At 34.9% G+C, this 19,046-nt stretch overlaps 3 protein-coding genes and 1 pseudogene across 8 annotated transcripts; 1 reads left to right on the forward strand and 3 right to left on the reverse strand.

The window, feature by feature from the left end:
* Window positions 1-3,391: 3,391 nt before the first annotated feature.
* On the reverse strand, window positions 3,392-5,091 carry LOC107948723 (uncharacterized). Of its 6 annotated transcripts, XM_041110871.1 has the most exons (4): window positions 4,131-5,090; window positions 3,975-4,032; window positions 3,828-3,837; window positions 3,504-3,658 (listed from the first exon to the last, which is right to left on the reverse strand). In XM_041110871.1, the coding sequence occupies exons 1-2, from the start codon at window positions 4,945-4,947 to the stop codon at window positions 4,013-4,015; spliced, it is 837 nt and encodes a 278-aa protein (XP_040966805.1). In that variant the 5' UTR covers window positions 4,948-5,090; the 3' UTR covers window positions 3,504-3,658; window positions 3,828-3,837; window positions 3,975-4,012. The 6 variants fall into 6 exon arrangements, with proteins under 6 accessions (XP_016738845.2, XP_016738846.2, XP_016738843.2 ...); XM_016883356.2 differs by having other exon boundaries at window positions 3,392-3,658; window positions 3,828-3,885; window positions 3,975-5,089; XM_016883357.2 differs by having other exon boundaries at window positions 3,392-3,658; window positions 3,975-5,088.
* Window positions 5,092-5,360: 269 nt separating this feature from the next.
* On the reverse strand, window positions 5,361-7,178 carry LOC107948720 (uncharacterized). Its single transcript, XM_016883351.2, has one exon. It carries the CDS (start codon window positions 7,012-7,014, stop codon window positions 5,548-5,550), a length of 1,467 nt encoding a protein of 488 aa, XP_016738840.2. The 5' UTR covers window positions 7,015-7,178; the 3' UTR covers window positions 5,361-5,547.
* A 4,079-nt stretch (window positions 7,179-11,257) lies between these two features.
* LOC107948722 (transcription factor GTE4-like) lies at window positions 11,258-14,319 on the forward strand (annotated as a pseudogene).
* A 180-nt stretch (window positions 14,320-14,499) lies between these two features.
* LOC107948725 (malate dehydrogenase, mitochondrial) lies at window positions 14,500-17,645 on the reverse strand. The gene is made up of 7 exons (XM_016883358.2): window positions 17,223-17,645; window positions 16,478-16,651; window positions 15,911-16,079; window positions 15,633-15,694; window positions 15,387-15,508; window positions 15,159-15,276; window positions 14,500-14,907 (listed from the first exon to the last, which is right to left on the reverse strand). Exons 1-7 carry the CDS (start codon window positions 17,451-17,453, stop codon window positions 14,767-14,769), a joined length of 1,017 nt encoding a protein of 338 aa, XP_016738847.2. The 5' UTR covers window positions 17,454-17,645; the 3' UTR covers window positions 14,500-14,766.
* Window positions 17,646-19,046: the final 1,401 nt, after the last annotated feature.

Below are 19,046 nucleotides of genomic sequence, written 5' to 3' on the forward strand. Positions count from 1 at the left end.
GATTCTTGATTCTACCCATAGATTGAATCCATTTCAAATATCTTTGCTTTTTAAAATTTGAAAGTTGCTCACAGAATTAAAATATTTCTACTAACTAGCAATATATAAATACAAACACATTAAAATAATATAGCCTTGTTAAAGTAGTCGTTTAAGTTTATAGAATAGAGCCAACCCAAATTTAATTATACTGACTTGAACTTTGCAGTGCAACTAAGGGTTGGAAATGAATAAAGGTAATGGGAATTTATGCAGAACCATTCAAGCAAAATGGGCTCAAAAAGAATGGTTCTTCATTGATTCTTGAAACCCAAATCTATTTACCCAACTCATATAACGATATGCTCCTATCAGAGATTACCTCTGTTTTATGGAGAAAAACAGTTTTCTGTCACATTCAAGCTCATTGATCACTTGTTGAAATAGCCATTAATTGATCTACAACTCATAGTAAAGAATCTAGGTTGTCTAACAACAATGCTTGATTGGTTGTTGATTGCACCAGTTTAATGTTACAAAGCCCCTATACTAGTAGTATTCAGATTGCATTTTGCTCCTACTGTTAAAATTCATCTGTATATATCATATAAAATTACAATTACTAATGTATTTATACAACTCATATATAACTGATTCATAACAAAAGAAACTAACTACTCTAACTGCATCAATAGCCTACAACTCTTTCTACACTCCCCCTCAAGTTGGAGGTATAAAAATACTTTCTAACCCCAACTTGGAAATCAGATGACTATGCTGTTGTGACCCCAAGGCTTTCGTCATAACATCAACCAATTGTTCTGCTGTTGATACATATTCAGTAGCTATAAGCCCTCCTTGTATTTTTTCTCTTACAAAATGACAATCAATCTCTATGTGCTTAGTCCTCTCATGATACACAGGGTTTGCTGCTATTTGAAGGGCTGCTTTGTTGTCACAAAACAATCTCACTGGTTCAGTTACACCTATATCCAGTTCTCTAAACAAACCTGAAATCCAACCCAGTTCTGATGTTACAGCTGCCATACTTCGGTATTCTGCTTCAGCAGAAGACTTAGATACAGTACACTGTTTCTTCGATTTCCAGGAGATAAGTGAGTCTCCTAACTGCACACAAAAACATGAAACTGATCGTCTTGACATTGGACAAGAAGCGCAATCTGAATCACAATATGCCACCAATTGGTGTTTATTGTTAGCCTTCAAAAAAATACCAAGCCCTGGATCCCTCTTTATATATCTCACTACTCTCAATGCTGCTTCCATATGCGATTGTTTTGGATTTTGCATAAACTGACTAGGATGAGTAACAGCAAAGGTGATCTCAGGTCTTGTATGGGTTAAATAGATCAATCTTCCAATGAGTCTCTGATAAACTGTTTTATCTTCTAACAACTTATCTTCTTAATGCTGCTAAGTGACTTCATCAAATTCTGTTGTTGTTAGTTTTTGATTCTGCTCAAGTGGTGTAAGAGCAACCTTTGCGTCACTTAGACCAGTGTCTTGGATGAGTTCTTGTGCATGCTTCAGCTGATTTAGCAAAATGCCTTCTGGAGACCTTAAAATTTCAATCCCAAGAAAGTATCTTAATTCTCCTAAATCCTTCATCTTAAAATTCCGGTTCAGAATCCCTTTCAAGTCAGCAATCATGTCTATGTTATTTCCAGTGATAAGAAGATCATTAACATACACCAGTAAAATAACCATCTTACCCTCTTTCTTTTTAATGAAAGAAGAATAGTAATACTTACTTTGCTCAAAACCAGCCAAAATAAGAGCATCAGTAAGCTTGGCATTCCATTGCCTAGATGCCTGTTTCAATCCATATAATGATTTTTGCAGCCGACACACCATATGCTCCCTCTGGCTGCGAAAACCCTCAGGTAAAGTCATATAGATCTCCTCAGAAAGATCGCCTTGAAGAAAGGCATTAGAGACATCCATTTGATAAAGTGGCCAACTGAAAGAAGCAGCAAGAGCTAAAATGGTTCAAACAGTGACCATTTTAGCAATAAGAGAAAAAGTTTCCAAGTAATCAATCCCCGCTTTTTGATTGTACCCTTTTGCAACCAAACAAGCTTTATATCTCTCAATTTCACCAGAAGCTCGAAGTTTAACCTTGAACACCCATTTATAGCCGATAGGAACTTTTCCCGGAGGCAAAGGGACAACAGTCCATGTATGATTAGATTCTAAGGCCTGAATTTCCTCTTACATGGCTTGAATCCAGTGGGGAGACTTTCGAGCCTCAGAATAGGAAATAGTCTCAGTAATGTTGGCAAGAGAAGAAACAAAAGCATGAGTATGTAAAGGGAAATGCGAAGAAGAAGTATAAGTGGAAAAAACACCTACGGATGAAGTAGATTGGTAGGGATGAATGTAACTTTGTAACCAAGAAGGAGACCTAATGGTTCGGCTAGATCGCCTAGGTTCAACAACGGGCAAAGTAGGAGAGTGTGAAGGGGGAGATGTACTTACTGAAGCCGAAACTGAAGTTGGAATAGCGGAAGGGGTACTTAGAGAATGATTGATGGGAGAGGAATGAATAGAAGTAGGAAAAGAAATAATGAGAAAATCAGAATCTGATATTTCAGGAGTAGGGGGAAACAAAACAAGAAATTCATCAGAAGGGGACCGAAAAGGAAAAACATCTTCAACAAATTTAACATTGTAGCTGACAAAAAACTTTTTAGACTCTAAACAAAACAAAATATAACCCTTTTGAGAAGAAGAATAACCCATAAAAACTGAAGGAAGTGATTTGGAAGAAAATTTATCAGAATAATAAGGTTTTACTGCAAAACAAAGGCAGCTAAAAACACGAAAGTGAGAAAAATTTGGAGGTTTTTTATAAAGTAGTTCAAATGGCGTTTGCCAAGCTAAAACAGAGGAAGGAAGGCGATTGATGATGTAACAAGTAGCCAAAATACAATCACCCCAAAATTTGGTTGGAACATTCGACTGAAAACGCAAAGCGCGAGCAATTTCTAAGAGATGCTTATGCTTACGCTCAGCAATGCCATTTTGCTAAGGGGTATCAACACATGAACTTTGATGAATTATCCCTAAGGACTGAAAATAAGACGAACAAGCGGAGTTAAAAAATTCAGAACCATTATCACTCCTGACGATTTTAATAACAGCAGAAAATTACGTGTTGATCATAAAAAAAAAACTGTTTAAGAGCTAAAATAACATCAGATTTAAGCTTCAGTAAGTACACCCAGGTCATTCTAGTGTGATCATCAACAATGGTTAAGTAAAAACAATGACCACTGTGAGTAGACACCCTATAAGGGCCCCAAACATCAAGATGGATCAGACTAAACGGAGTTTCTGCCCTAGAAGTACTAATAGAAAAAGACAGTTTAGATAATCTCGCCATGGGACATATAGAACGAGTAAAGTGTTTATTAAGTGCCAAAGTATTAAAAAAAGACAAACGATGTAACTTGTGCATGGGCACATGCCCTAGTCTTACATGCCATAATGGAATTTTTAGTGCAGAAGATGTCATACAAGAAGTAGAAGCAGGTAAAAATGAGGTGGTCAAAGACAAATGAGAGCCAAATGACCTAACCAGAGAAGAAGAATACTCAAATAAGTAAAGGCCATTCGAGTGTCTACCAATCTCCTTCATCCTGCCATTGGAGAGATCCTGCAAAAGGCAGAAATCAGGGTAAAAAAAACTGCACAATGCAAATCGTGAGCCAATTTGGAAACAGAAATAAGATTGTAATGAAAGGTGGGAACACAAAGAACATCAGTAAGGGTAATATGAGGAGATAAAATAAAAGAACCAGAATGAGTAATAGGAGAACGTTTACCATTTGGAAGCTGAACAAAACGGGAGTTAGGAGGGTAAGCAATAGGCAAAGTCAAACTCTTAGAATCAAAACATATATGATTAGTTGCACCGGTGTCCAAAATCCAAAAAAAATTACGATCAACTGAACAAGACATAAAAGGTATACCTGCACAACTCACAGCAGGTGCAACAGGAACTTGAGTCTTATTCAGCAACTCCAGGATCTGTGAATATTGTTGAGAAGTGAAGGTAAGAGCGCTCGGAGGAGGAAGGGAAGAGTCATCAGAGGAAACAGCAAGAGCAGACGGAGGAGCTTTCTTACGATTGAACTTAAAATCTGGTGGAAATCCAATCAACCGGTAACAGGACTCCTTTTTATGGCCTTTCAATTTACAAAAATCACAGGTGCCAGTAAACTTCTTACGGCTGCCAGATGCAGTAGAAGAGAAAGCCACAGGATCGGGAACAGGAGACAGAACAGAGGAAAAACTCCTCTGAGCTTCTTCTTGGACAATCATGGAGTATGCCCGATTTACCGAAGGTAAAGGCTGCATCAAGAGAATCTGACTTCGAACTCCAGCATAGGTCTCATTGAGACCCATCAGAAACTGGAATAATCGCTGCTGAAGAAGATGATTCGAATTTTGCTGGGCAACCTCACATGCACAGTCGGAAAAAGAAACAAGAGCAGTGTATTCATCCCAAAGCAACTTTAACTGTGTGAAATAAGAAAAAACAGAAGCATCACCTTGAGTGAGATGCGCAATAGACCTATGGAGAAAGAAAATACAAGAACCGTCCACTTTGCTAAAACGATCCTTGAGATCTTTCCAAACAGCAGCAACATCAGAAGCAAAGACGAGTCCCGCCGACAAATCTGGACTGACAGTGTTGAGAATCCAGGAAAGCACAAAAGCATTACACCGATCCCATTGAGCACGGAGAGATTCGGGATAAACCGAACGAAGGCAAACACCATCAATGAATCCGAGCTTGTTCTTCGCGAGCAAAGCAATCCGAAGCGAGCGACTCCAGACAGTGTAATTTTCAACACCGGTCAAACGATGAGAAACAAGAACCGTTCCCGGTGTATCAAAAGGATGAAGGAACAAAGGGTGATGAAAATCAACATCATCCATGATAATGCCAGCAAAAAACACGATAACAGGAAGAAATTGGGGAAAAAAATGTGCCCTAAACAAAGAACGGTCAAACAAGACGGATAAAAAAATACCAGCCCAAGAAGAGAAAAAAACGAGGCCCAAATTACCTATAAAATGGCTCTTATACCATGTTAAAATTCATCTGTATATATCATATAAAATTACAATTACTAATGTATTTATACAACTTATGTATAACTGATTCATAACAAAAGAAACTAACTATTCTAACTGCATCAACAGCCTACAACTCTTTCTACACCTACTTAAAAAGCAAATCTAACTCCTAGTTAAGGGCCTCATGGTACTTTTACCATTCTTACAGGTTTTCAGATGTTTATGTAATAACTTGGGACATGGCACTGCCTGAGGTAGAGAAATGGAAGCTTTTGATGATGATAAAATGAAATTGATCTGTGGATTAACACATTTTATTTCTGAAATGATTGAAGAAAAGATACAGTATTGAAGTATAAGAATAACAACTAAGTACATAATCAAATAGTATATTAAATCTTCATATACCTACATGAATTTCAGAAAAGAAAAAAAAAAGGTTAAGAAAATGAATTTTTTTTAACAATCTGTGGGAAGAGGATAGTGACAGAATCTATCATTCTTCATACATAGAAAGAACCTTTCATAAGCATCCGCCATTTTAGTAGCAGTAAACATTGATAATGCATGTTGTCTACAAGCAATCCCTTTGTTCTTCAACACTTTTGCCCCATCTTTTATCACTGATTTCAATGCTTCAACAAAGGACTCTACATTGGGTGAAAATGTGTATCCATAACTTCGGTTCACAACTACTGACCCAACTATGCTAGGATAATTTGGTGTCAAAACTGGTTTCCCACAATGCATTGCTTCCATCAACGTAAGATCGAGCCCTTGAGGTCTTAATGTCGGGTTTACAAAGACATCGATCGCGTTGTAGAACTCGGAAAGCTCAGAAGGCTCCAATGCACCTAAAACTTTCACATTTGAGCCTAACTCTGCATATCTTTTTCCCCATGGACCAGATCCCGCAACAAGTAGATAAACACCAGTGTTTGTTTTGGTAATCTTTGAGAAAGCTTCATGTAGAAGTGGATGGCCTTTGTCTCTAACTAAACGTCCGGCAACCCCCATTACGATGCTTGCATTTATGGGGATACCGTGCTTTTTCCGGAACCTTGTGCCGGATTCAGGATCATGAACAAATTTGGTCTCATCAACACCATTAAGTATCACATGGACATTCCTTTGAGGGAGTTGATAGATGTTAACTAGTACTTCACCAGCACTCTTGCTGATACATATATGTTGTGTATAGCTCGGGAAAAACCGGATTTCGTCGACTAATCTCGGCATTGCTTCGTGAAGTTCACTTACTGGTTTTGGTATTGTCTCCTGTGAGTTAAAAACAAGTTCTTCAAATAACTTTGAGTGCATAATTTCATACCAGATTCCATGCCAAGTTACTGCAACATGAGGCACCATTTTTGCACGCCAATGAGGCAACGAAACGCTCTCGGTATGCACGTAATCAAACTGTCCATTAGCGTTTATTGTGTTGAATATCTCGAATGCTAATGAACAATTGACAGAACCATGATCATTGGCTGCAAAATATACATGGAGATTACCTTGATGGATGTCAATATGAGGCATTCGATCGGACGGCACTGTGAAGACGTGGATTTCATGGCCTTTAGCAGCTAAAGCATGGTATAATGTTGCAGCATGACGCTCCATGCCACCAGGGGCAGCACCAATAGGCCATGTTTTGGAGAATACAGCAAGCTTAAGCTTCTCAAAATTGTTACCAAAACAAAGACTATTCCATGGGAAGTTAGCATCTCTAAGATCACCATTGAATCCTGTCTCCATTATTGTCCTAGCCAATGGTTCAGAGCCATGCTTGATGGGTGAAATGAAAAGATAAAGTGAAGTAAAGAGGATGGTTACAGTTAAAATGGTGGAAAATCTATTAGAGAAACAAATTGAAGGAGAAGACGATGAAGAAGAGGATCTGGAGCTTTGGTGTTTAGAACCCATGGCTGCCTGCAGTTTTCAAGAAGAAAAGGTGATTTATGAGATTGAAAAATGTGGAATTGTGCATGATATTAATGCAAGGTGCCATTAATGGTGGATCTATTCCGAGCTTTTGCAAGTTTTTATGCGGATGCACATGGGTGATACATGAGATTTTGTCAACGCCTGCTGCACTGATTTCAAAGCTTGCAAGTGATGAAGTGAAGGATACTTCTGAATTTGTTTGTATATGTTAATGTCAAAAAAGCCTAATTTATTGCAATTTAGATTCTCTATTATTTCTGTTTATATTCCAAATTCGTCCCTATCACTCTAAATATTGAATTGAGTAGTAAGGTTTCTTTTGATGGATTGCAATTGACTTTTTTGCTATCTAAAATATTTATAATAAGGAGAAAAGATTGTATAAAACTGTGATTACACATATTTTTATCCGGACAATGATAAATCAGATTTTTACTTCTGATTTTTTCAAGAGGAAAAGGCTGAAAATCAAAAAAAAAAAGTTGAAAATCAGACTAATTTAAGTTATCATCCTCTTATTAAAAAAGGATAAGAATGAAGTGAAATTACGGTTTTATTCAATAGCTTCTGTTATAACAAGTGCTTAATTATAAAGGGGTAACTTACACAAATTGTTCTTAAAGTATGCTTAGTAGCAGGTTAACTAAATTGTTAATAATTAATTTTATTCCTCTAAGTATAGATAAAATATTAGTTTGGCTAAATAAAAAATAAATAAATAAACACCAAAGTTAAGTTGGGAAAATCTGGAGTGGATTTCTTCTCCTTTAATTTGAATTAAGTTTGAATTTTGGAGTTAATATTATTGAGAGGGCTTTAATTAAATATCACCCCAACCCGAATAAGATTATATTTAAATTGATATTGTAGAGAAGACTTTACTTGAATACCATCTCTTACTTGAACATGATTATACTCAACCCGTAAAACGGAACGGACGAAGATACATGTGGTTTATACAAAAAAAAAAACAGTAAAAAAAATTAATCAAGTCTTTAATGAAAATAGTGCATCCAATTGAACCTCAATGATGAAAATAAAATCAATTAAATTCTTCTATTTTGACAAATGAACATTCAAGTTCATTTGAAATTATCAATCTAGGTTCATTCTATACTTGATTATTTAAAAATTATAAAAATATAGAAAAAAATTTAAAAATTCAAAAAAATATAAACATATTATTAAAAATAATAAGAAGTATAAAAATTTATGAATATCATAAAAAAATTTATAAAATTATAAAAATTCAAGAATTGGGTGTTCATCTCTTCATATGAAATATTGGTATAAGGAGAATAATAGAATGACAACTCCGATGACACATTAGTATCAATGCAGTTTATGCATTTGCTTTCCTCTCTTACTTCTTCGATCTTGGATTTGTCTCCAAACCCTATTTTCTCACCAAATATTGCAATCCCTCTTTATGCCCAGATAAATTTCTGAATTTAAGATAAGTTTATTCTAAATCAAAATAAGGTTTTTAGGTCATTATATTATTTAAGGAATAATTACCCTAATAGAAAGGTCTATAGAATTTGCCAATAAATTCTTAAATCAAATCCTTGATAAAGTCCAATTACAAATATTCAAATCTTGCAGACAATACCATTTCAATAACCATTACTAGAATCAAGAAAAAATAATGCAAAAGTAATGAATGAAGATGAACAGGAAATATTATCTGGTGTGAACAGTAAATATTCTCTGACATGAACAATAGAAATCTCTGACAGAAACAGTAAGATTCTCTAGCATGAATAGTAAATATTCTCTGATATGAATAGTAAATATTCTTTGAAGGGATTAGATTTCTCGTTTCAAATAATATCAAGAGATAATAGCTCTCTATAAAAGGCTATCAAATTTAGAATGAAAAGCACGACTTAAAATATTGAGTACAGAGATCAAAACCCGTTTCTTCAATTTTGAAAGTCTTCAAATTTTAAAATTTAAAATTTTTTTTTTCAAAAATTTAATCATACACTCTTTCAAATTTCAATTTCAAAGATCAATTTTTTAATCTTTACCACTATCACATTACCGTTATATGTTAAAAGACTAATATATATATATTGGTTAATTAACACATTCGAAAACATTTTGATAAGCTTAATTCCCAGTTTTGATAAGTTTTTATTTGAATAATTTTGAAGAGGGTAAACTATTTAATTAGTCCCTTAATTTTTATTATATTTTTTATTTTTGTTCATCTAACTATCAAAAATTTTAAATTTAATTACTAAACTTTTCGAATTAATTTTTTTTGTAACTTACGTGTTAAATCTTTAACACATTTTTCCCAAAAAGCCTTAAGCTTTCCTCCACCAAAGTCCTCCACTACCGTTCTGTTGCTACTGGTCACCAGTCATCGTTCGCGACATAACTAGCAACAAAACATTCCCCTTTCTCCCTTCTTTCTTCTTCTCAGTTTGGTTTCCCTTGAAACCCACTGAAAAACAATAAAAATCAAGCCAAAGCTTCGTCCTTATCTTGGTCCGATCTCTGTCGGCGACCGTCGATGGGTTGGTTTTATCATATGTTGTTGTTCTTCTTGAACAAATGCTTCTCACTGTTGGGATTCTCTGACGGACACCTCGAACCCCTAAAATCCGACAAACCCCCAAAACAAAAAATAGAGGAGGCCACTAATTTTCAGACTCCCTTAATTCTTCAGCGCTATAGCATCTTCCTCTAAATGCCAACGGCGGGAGGTTAAGTACGAGGAGAAGATAAAAATATAACTCGATTACATGTTCGTCTGACGATTGAGCTTGCATATCGAAATCATTTTCCTTTGGATTTTGGGTTGAAGCTCTGTAAGTTTTAAAGAGGGTTTCGAAAAATCTAAACCAATAGAGTGGTACAGGACGATGAGACGAGTTTGTCAATACCTCGAGTGACCAAAGAAGATTCCAATGAACAACGATTCCGACGACGGCGGCGGCGGCAAGATATGGGGGAGAAACCAAAATGTTTCTTTTAAGGAAAGAAAAAGAAATAAATGCCACGTCAAAAAAATGTCATTTTTGGCTTCTATGTCAGAAAATTAATGCCACATCATCACTGTGTTAAAATTTAACACGGAGTGACTAAAAAACCAATTTAAAAGGTTTAGTGATGAAATTGAAAATTTTGATAATTGAGAGACTAAATTACATTCAACATTTTAGGAGTTTTTTTATTGAGTTTTAGTTCGATTGGTATAAGTATCGACATTATTGTCAGTGCAAGAGGTTATGGGTTCGAGTGCGTTAAAGCACATTATATTTCTATTTAAGGGTTGGAGAGAGATTATGGGTAGTTTTAGGCATTGTATAAAAAAATATTTTAATTTTTTAAATAAAAACCCCTTTTAATTTTCACTAACTTAATTTTTTAAACACGTCAAGAACCCAAAATAAAAATAAAAGCTATTAGATAATTTTTTTTCTTGAAAAAATGTAAAAAGTGATAAAAGTAAATAAAGACATATTTTATCCCTTAATAGAGAATAAATTTCATTCTTTTTTATTTTAAAATATTAAATAGAGATTATAACTTAAATTCAATACTTAATTTTTCAGTTTGTCAAACATAGCATACTAACTATTCTAAAAAAATAAAATTAAGGTTAAATTCTAGTATTAGTAATTGTGCTTTGTGAAATTAATAGATTTAGTCATTGTACTTTAATTTGATCAATTTTAGTCCACGTACTTTTCAAATTGGCCAATTTTAATCCCTAATACATTTCATATTTTGAAATTGAAGTCCTAACACAAACAATGGCAGTTAAATTATTAGTTTTGTCTTATGCGTATAGTTATAGACCTAATTTATTTTCTTTAATTGGATCATTCTAAATCTCTATATTTTTCGAATTTTAAAATATTAATTTTGACATAAATATTAGTTGTTAATCTATCAATTGAATTTTTAGTAAGTAATATAGGAAAATAATCAGCTAACATGGTATTGCACATAGGATAAAATGTTTACCATATCGGATTTTGAAAATAACAAAACTTAACTTAGTGAATTTAATAATTATAGTTTAGTAAGGACTGAAATTTTAAAATTTGAAAAGTTTAGGGACTATAATATGAAATTAAATCCACGATTTTCGACCTAAAATTAAATTCAGGATAACCCTGTTATTATTAGCCAAATTGCATTATGGGTCCCATCTGACGTGGCAATACCCCCTAAACATTCTTTCCCTTTTATCCCACTCGCTCTTCAGCACGTGCAGACTCTTCTCCCAGTCTCAGCCTCTCACTCTCTCGAGTCTTCTCCACTCTGAAAACAAACAAAAAGAACCCCGAAAATCGTACGGATCCAATCACCCTCCAAAATTCCCTATTTTCAACGTTGTTAGGAAAAAAACCCCAAACCCTAATTATCAAATTACCTTTTATCACTCTCATAAACCCTAATATTTCCGTATAATCCCAACATAAACCCCCCTTTTTTTAAGCCTTTAACCTATCTCAATTAGGGTTTTACCAATTTTTTAATCTTATATGAATGGCTACAGGGCAAATTGAAGGTGAAGAAGCAAAGAACAATAAGGTTTATACCAGGAAAAACCACAATAAACCCAAAAATTCCACTTTCATCCCTCAGCAAACTCTTGCTACCACTACTACAACTGATGATAACAACTCTCAGCAGTTGCCCCTCCAACCCTTCGATGCCGTGGCGTCAGATGATTCTTCTAGTCATAGTAGGTTGCAGCAGGGTGTACGGAATGTTACCAATGGGGTTTCAACATCTGGGTATGTAAAATATGATAATCTTGTTTCGATTAGCTTGAATGTTTTGTCAAAGAATGAGGTGAGAGGTTTGAAGGGGAAGCTAGTGAACTTGAACAAGTTCGGGATTTAGTTAAGAAATTTGAAGGTAAAGAAAGTAGGCTTAGTGGGGGATATGCGAATTCTCGGGTTTCGGGGAATGAGAATGTTGATAGAGGTGGTGGGTGTTTAGTTAGAGTGAACTCGGATGTCGGTTCTGTAGGATTGCCTAGTTCCAGGTCTTTTCATGGGTTACCTATGTCAATGGCAGAGCATGATCTTTGTAACGATGATGATGGTGGTGGAAGCGAGTTTGCGGGGATAAAGAAGAGAAACCCGAAGGCAAATCCGTATTATAAGAATCCAGAGTTTGCTTTAGGGATAAAGAAGTTGAAGCCTAGGGAGAGTAATAAGAAGATGAAGCCGACCGTTGCGAAGAGTAACGGTGATCAAATGGGAGGTGGGATTGCATCGGAGAAGTTTTCAAATCGGTTGTTGAAGAGATGTAGTAATTTGTTGGGGAAGTTAATGAAACATAAGTTTGGTTGGGTGTTTAATAAACCGGTGGATGTGAAGGGACTTGGGTTGCATGATTATTATACAATTGTTAAGCATCCTATGGATTTGGGCACGGTGAAGACTAGGTTGAAACAAGAATTGGTACAAGTCACCTATGAGTTTGCAGAGGATGTGAGACTAACTTTCAATAATGCAATGCTTTATAACCCAAAAGGACAGGATGTACATTTTATGCTAGAAAAATTGTTGGAGATATTTGAAGAAAACTGGGCAGCTATAGAGTCCGAGTATAATCTTAATAGGAGTTTTGAAAGGACTCACGATTATAGTTTGCCAACTCCCCCTTCAAAGAAAATTCCTGCTCTGGCTCCAGCTTCAGCTCCGATTCAAGCTCCTCCTACTTCATCGCTATCATTAGAAGCTAGGACTTTGGAGAGACCAGGATCCAAGGCAATGCTGGATGATCCCAAGTCCAGAGATGTTGACTTGACTCCTACTGGTAGGATTGCAGTACCAAAGGAACCCAAGGCAAAGGATCCTGATAAGAGGGATATGACTTATGATGAAAAACAGAGACTCAGTGTAAACCTCCAGAACTTGCCTTCGGAGAAACTTGATAGCATTGTCCAGATTATTAAGAAGAGGAACCCAGCACTTTTCCAGCAAGAAGATGAGATCGAGGTGGATATTGACAGTTTTGATCCAGAAACACTTTGGGAACTTGATAGATTTGTGACCAACTATAAGAATAGTTTGAGCAAACACAAGAGAAAAGCTGAAGTTGCACATCAAGCAAATGCTGAAAATGATCATGATATTCAGGAGATTGTAAGATGATGAACAAGTGATTTTGAAACACCTAACTGTTCTCCCTGTTTTGAATTGTTGCTCACTGGAACATGTTGTTGTTATTCTTTTTGCAGAATCCAGAACCACCTACTAAAGAGGTACCAAAAGTAGCTGAAACAGGTAATTACCACGACCTACAAGAATTTGCTCGCTTTGGTCTATTCTTCACTTGTTTGGTTCTGAAGAAGATGAAATGTTCTTGCATCCATTATCGAACTGGTTTGATTGTTAAGCAGTGGAGAGGATTGTTCCCACATCACCTTCAGTTCATGGAGAAAGGCTACAAAATAATCAGAGTGGATCAAGTAGTTCAAGCAGTTCTAGTAGTGGCTCTGGTTCCTCAGCAAATGGTAAATACTAAAGTTTTTCCTTTTGTTTTGCTCTTACTACTTATGAGTGTATACTGCATATATGCCAGATTTTTCACGCTAATGCTTTCTTGTTAGGATCTAACGCTAAAACTTTGTGCAGACTCTGACAGTGATAGTTCATCCGGATAAGGTGACCCTGTCTTTGATGGACTTGACTAAGGTAGGGGATAATTTCTTGGCTAATGAACTAACTTTTCAGTTCTTATTTCCCACAAAAAGTTGTGCAATTTCTTGATGGTGCTAATTTGAGTTGCATTTGAAATATATACCAAGACACCAGAGCACTTGGTTTCTGAAAATTAGTTATTTGCTTCTATGTAGAGCCTTTAATTGCTTTCCCTTGTTATAAGAGATGAAAAGGAACTCTTAAGATACGATGAATCATTTGTTTTTAACCATTGTGTGCATGCTTCTCAGAGTTTGACATGCGTCGGAGTTAACCTATTTGCTCCTCGTTTTTAACCTATTTGCTCCTAGTTCCCCAGCCAATGAGCTTCGTGTTGCTTTTGTAGATCATTTTAAGAAGGGAAGCTGACTCAAGATCATTACCAAGTAGAAACCAAGAACTTCTAAAACTGCGACAAGAGTACCCTATCGAAATGCATGAACAAATCCTGTTTGTTCTAGCATATTGAAAGGGATGGATGTCAAGCAATACATTTGTTTTCCATCACTGAAGTTACCAAAGCTGGATCATACAAACCTTATCCAATGGTAATCCTCTTCTCAAACAAATTGTAGTACTAATTATGGCTACTTTTGTTTTTCTTTTTGGCTAGCCTCCATTCCTTTAGCATATAACACTAAGTTTTTAAAGATAAAGCATCAATTTCTCTTATTAAACATGTTATAAGCCAATATGAGGTTAAGGTGTGTTCAAATCCGGGTGATTTGACTGTAAAAAAGGATGGGCTGCAGAATAAATAAAAACACAAGCCAAAAAACAGTTTCCCCAGAGCAAATGTGATTTCACAATTTATGTAGTTAATGAATGGAACACCCCAACTAAACTGGAAAAATAGATTTTTTTTTAAACCAAACCCTCCTTTGTAACAGGTCACTGGGAATTATTACTTGAAAACTTGATGGTATGTAGGGCCTATCCTATTCAGTAAAGCCGATGCTGCTTGCAGCATGAAATACAACAGTAGCACAAAAAACCTTTATAAGAATTTTGGATTGGTCTAATGGAAGAAATCATAAGTAGTTCAGGTTCAACTCTGGTTGGCGAACTTGATTCCCTTCTCAATAGATGATTTAAGTTCTGGTTTGAGGCTCTCCAACCCTTCTTTCTCGTACTCAGAGAGAGGGCCTAACCCCAAAACTTCCTCCACACCATTCTTTCCGAGCCTCACCTGCGAGCCAGACAGTGTGTGTAAGTGATCAAAATAAAATGGAACCCTTTAAAAGCCTAATAGCATGCAAGTTGTGGGAATAGCCTAATAGGATGGCAAAATGTATAACGCCTTGCAGTGGCTGTATGGTGGGAGCAAGTTTCAGTAGAGATCATAAATTCAAAACTCGGAGCTTTCCTTTCCATGAAGGTTAACAAAGTAGAGCACAGGTACCATTGAACAAATCAACTATATGAGCCGGGGAATATTACCTTGGAAGCAAAGAAAGGGAGTTCAGTGACAGTTGACTGCACAAATGAGCACTCCACTACATCAGGAACGCCATTCAGTCCCTTAAGGCAAGCATCAGCAAAAATGGCTCCAGCATAGCTGTGCAAAGAAACAACACAAATTCATCAGGCTAATAAGAAACTAAAATTATACACTTCCATCTTTAGATTAGGAGAAAACCGTTCAGTGAAGCAATAACCGATACTTACGCCATTGATAATGTTGCTGAACCCTTTCCGGCCTTGGCTTCCACAACTTCAGTGCCTCCATCTTGTGTCCTCTTTGTGAGAGCCTTGATATCCTCTTCGGGTAAATTGGCTTTTGGTGTGGCCTAAAAAGTTAAAAATACCACTAAAAATCAGCAAAGGTGACTGATCAACAAGAAACTGAAATGAGAAAAATAGTTGATATGAAATAAAATCCATGATTAAAGGCATAAAGGAACAAGGAAATACTTGAGAAAATAGCGGGAGAATGGTAATTCCAGCATGACCACCGACAACAGGGACATTAACATCTGCAAGCAAGTGAAGCAACTTAATCAACCAGCAGATCCCTCATATAATCAAAATACTCTTATGCTATGGCTATACTTTGCATGAAAGAGTGACAATATCTACTTCTAAAACATAAATTCTGAATCCCAGAAATCATTGATAAGCCTCAGAATTTGCTCTCTTTTTTAAAGAAAATAAGAGAGGTGAGGTCAGGAAAGGAGATGTATTAAACAAACCTGCAACATTTACTTTAGCCTTCCCAGCATAGAAAGTCTTAGCCCGAACCACATCAAGGGTGGTTACGCCAAACAACTTTCTCTCATCATATGTCCTTGCCTTCTTAAAAACCTCAGCTGCGATAGGAACAGTTGAATTGACAGGGTTGCTGATCATATTGACAAGTGCCTGTGCCACAAATTTGTTTCATTAAAATATTCTAGCCTTATAGAAGCTCACAACAGAAAGAAAAATATATATACATGTATATCTTTGAAAAAAATATATATACATGTATATCTTTGAAAGTAAGCAATATCTTTCAATTATCAAAGTTGTTTATTACATTTTACAAATCAAAGAAAAATGAGGGAAGTTGATAGATCAAACATAACTCATTACTAAATCAGATTCCAAAGTTCAGTTTTAGATTCTCCGATCATTTCTATGGTTACCCCACCTTGGTAAGACAAGACTTTTAATAGTCATTATACAAGAACTAGAGCCAACACTAGTTAAATCCTTAGAAGCATCAAGGACCCTGATAAAATAAGTTTTCAAATTAAAAGAAAAGGACAAACACTCACATTGGGGCAATACTTAGCAATTGCAGAACATAGACCCTTGACGATTCCGGCATTAATGTTGAAAAGATCATCACGAGTCATACCGGGCTTTCTAGGCACCCCAGCTGGAATGATGACAACATCACATCCCTCCAAAGCTTTCCCCAATTGCTCTTCACCAACGTATCCGGCAACCTAAAGCAAATACAAGAAATAATTAAATTAACAAAAGAGCAAATAAATATACAAATTAAGGCACATAATATTATCAATTAGAATGCAGATCATAATCCTGAAGGAAGAATGACCATGTAAAAAAACAGAGTAGCTTATTTGAATCAAACTAAAGATAAGGTGCATGATCAGTTATCAAAGACAAATGGGTAAATTGATGAAGTCACAAATAGATTAGCATATACACTTTGATACAGAAGAAAAACGTATAGCAAAGTCAGATTGAAAGGAATCAAAGAACTAAATCGTTATACTTAAACCACATACACAAAATATTAGATCTATTCAAAACTTCACCATAGATACACATCCATACAGAATATCACATTTTAAAAGCAAAAAATAAGTTCTATTATCAGGTAAATACATAAAATAAAAATGAAAACCAAACATAAAACACCAAAACCAAGACAAAACCCATATCGTAAATAGCTTAAACTAACGTTGTGAACTAAAAACAAGGAAATTTCAATCTCATAAGCATACATTTTTAAATCAAGAAAAGAAATGAAGAGTTTTTTTTTATATGGACCTCAGATCTAGAGTTGATGTGGCTGACATCAGCGGCAACACCGGGAGTGTTAGCGATATCATAGAGAGCCAGTTGAGAAACAAGAGGGTTAAGCTTCATGAGGAGAGCCAAGGGTTGGCCGATCCCTCCAGCTGCGCCCAAGACAGCGACTTTCCGTTCAGGTACGGCGGTTGCATATCCTCGTCGGAGGAGGTTCTTACCGGCGGCCGATCTAGCAACGGATCGAAACATTTTTGCAGGAGAGTGGTGAAAAATAGAAAAGAGAATTCTTTTGTCGTGAGGGTTTTGCGGGAGTCTGGTTTGATGGCTTCGAGGAGTAGTATCTGGGTTTTATTGTGTATTTATGAGTCAAGTTGAAAATAAAATAAAATAAAAATACTAATAAAAAATAAAAGCGTCTTTTTATTATTTCAAAAAAATCTTAAAACATGAACATTTAATAGGTTAAGATGTAGACATGTAGCATTTAAAATGTTCCATAAAAAATATATTTATTTAAAATATGAATTGAATTTGAGTTTGAATATTTAAAGTTTAAATTAAGCTCGAGCTTGCCTAATTTCTAAATTTCTAATATACTATATTATATTTATTTTTTATGTTATACCATTTATTACATAAAAATCAAATTTATAGTAATGTACAATGTTTTAATATAAAGATCGAGAAAATGTTAAGATATTTATATATAAAATTTTAATAAATAGAAATATATTAATTGTTAAATAGCAAATAAAAATAATATAAATATATTTATAAAAAAATAAAGAATAATACAATTGGGCCTTAAAATGGAATTTAAATTAGTCATTTGTAAACATAAGTAGACTTGTTTAAAATTTTAAACCGATATTTCAGATCTGGTCAGGTTTAGGTAAGTATAAAGTGTATTAATATCATGCTTAAGCCTGGCTCGGGTTTGCCCATGAATTCTTTAGTTAAAAAAGTATATAATTTAGGGTAAACTATATAAATAATCACTAAACTTTAGTTAAATTTCTCTTTTTACCACTCAACTATAATTTATTATGTTTTGGTCAAACATTATTAAATCATAACATTATGATAACTTACTTATTAATAGTCGTTATGGTCTTAACAAATAAGTGACATGATATATTATAATGGCCACCTAAATTTTTAAAAAAATTGACTTGTCACATTAAATTTTTATACCAATTTATCGCCTTAAATGGAGAAGTGACTTGTCACATTAAATTTGTATACCAATTTATCACCTTAAAGTTGAGATAATAAAAATTATGATATCTCGAACATGATGTGTACCTAATTTTTAATTTTTATATAAAAATTTTACTTTGTAAAGTTGATACATTTTTTGAAAACTGATTGATAAGTGACATTAACTCAATTAACCCTTTAAATATAGATAATATTAATAAATTAAATGATTAAATTATTCAAAATAAAAATTTAAAAGTGATCCATGACGTGTATTAACACTGCATATTTTTTCCCTGTTTGTAACAAAATTTAAACGTTGAACAAAATTTAAACGTTGAACCTCCTGAATTTATGCCTAAACATTGAACCTTTTGCAATTTTTTTTTTATGATCATTGTTCTAAACATTGGATTGGGAAATAGATGTCTGGCTGGCAAAGTTCATTTTTTTCTTTTTTTGATCAAAACAATCATGGGGAATAATTTTGATGATAGGTCTTTGTCATCATCTAAAAGCTGTCTCTCGTTTCATCAGATAGAACACAACCAAGTATTGACAACAGTGTGTTTTTTTTTTTTTGGTTTGACAAAAGAACTTGTAACACTAGGGCCAGCTCCCTCCTATGATAATATCAATGTC

This window comes from Gossypium hirsutum, chromosome A04, assembly GCF_007990345.1.
Source record: "Gossypium hirsutum isolate 1008001.06 chromosome A04, Gossypium_hirsutum_v2.1, whole genome shotgun sequence".
In the NCBI taxonomy this organism is placed as follows: domain Eukaryota; kingdom Viridiplantae; phylum Streptophyta; class Magnoliopsida; order Malvales; family Malvaceae; genus Gossypium; species Gossypium hirsutum.

Excerpts from the sequence above, each read along its gene's own strand:
- LOC107948723 (XM_016883354.2), bottom strand. The coding sequence starts at position 4,947 with ATGGATGATGTTGATTTTCATCACCCTTTGTTCCTTCATCCTTTTGAT. Across the intron at positions 3,659-3,827 it reads TTTTGTTCAGCTTCCAAATG|GATCTCTCCAATGGCAGGAT; the intron begins GTAAACGTTCTC and ends TGCCTTTTGCAG.
- LOC107948720 (XM_016883351.2), bottom strand. The coding sequence starts at position 7,014 with ATGGGTTCTAAACACCAAAGCTCCAGATCCTCTTCTTCATCGTCTTCT.
- LOC107948725 (XM_016883358.2), bottom strand. The coding sequence starts at position 17,453 with ATGTTTCGATCCGTTGCTAGATCGGCCGCCGGTAAGAACCTCCTCCGA. Across the intron at positions 16,080-16,477 it reads TTGCTAAGTATTGCCCCAAT|GCACTTGTCAATATGATCAG; the intron begins GTGAGTGTTTGT and ends TTTGTGGCACAG. Across the intron at positions 15,509-15,632 it reads TTCTCCCGCTATTTTCTCAA|GCCACACCAAAAGCCAATTT; the intron begins GTATTTCCTTGT and ends TTAACTTTTTAG.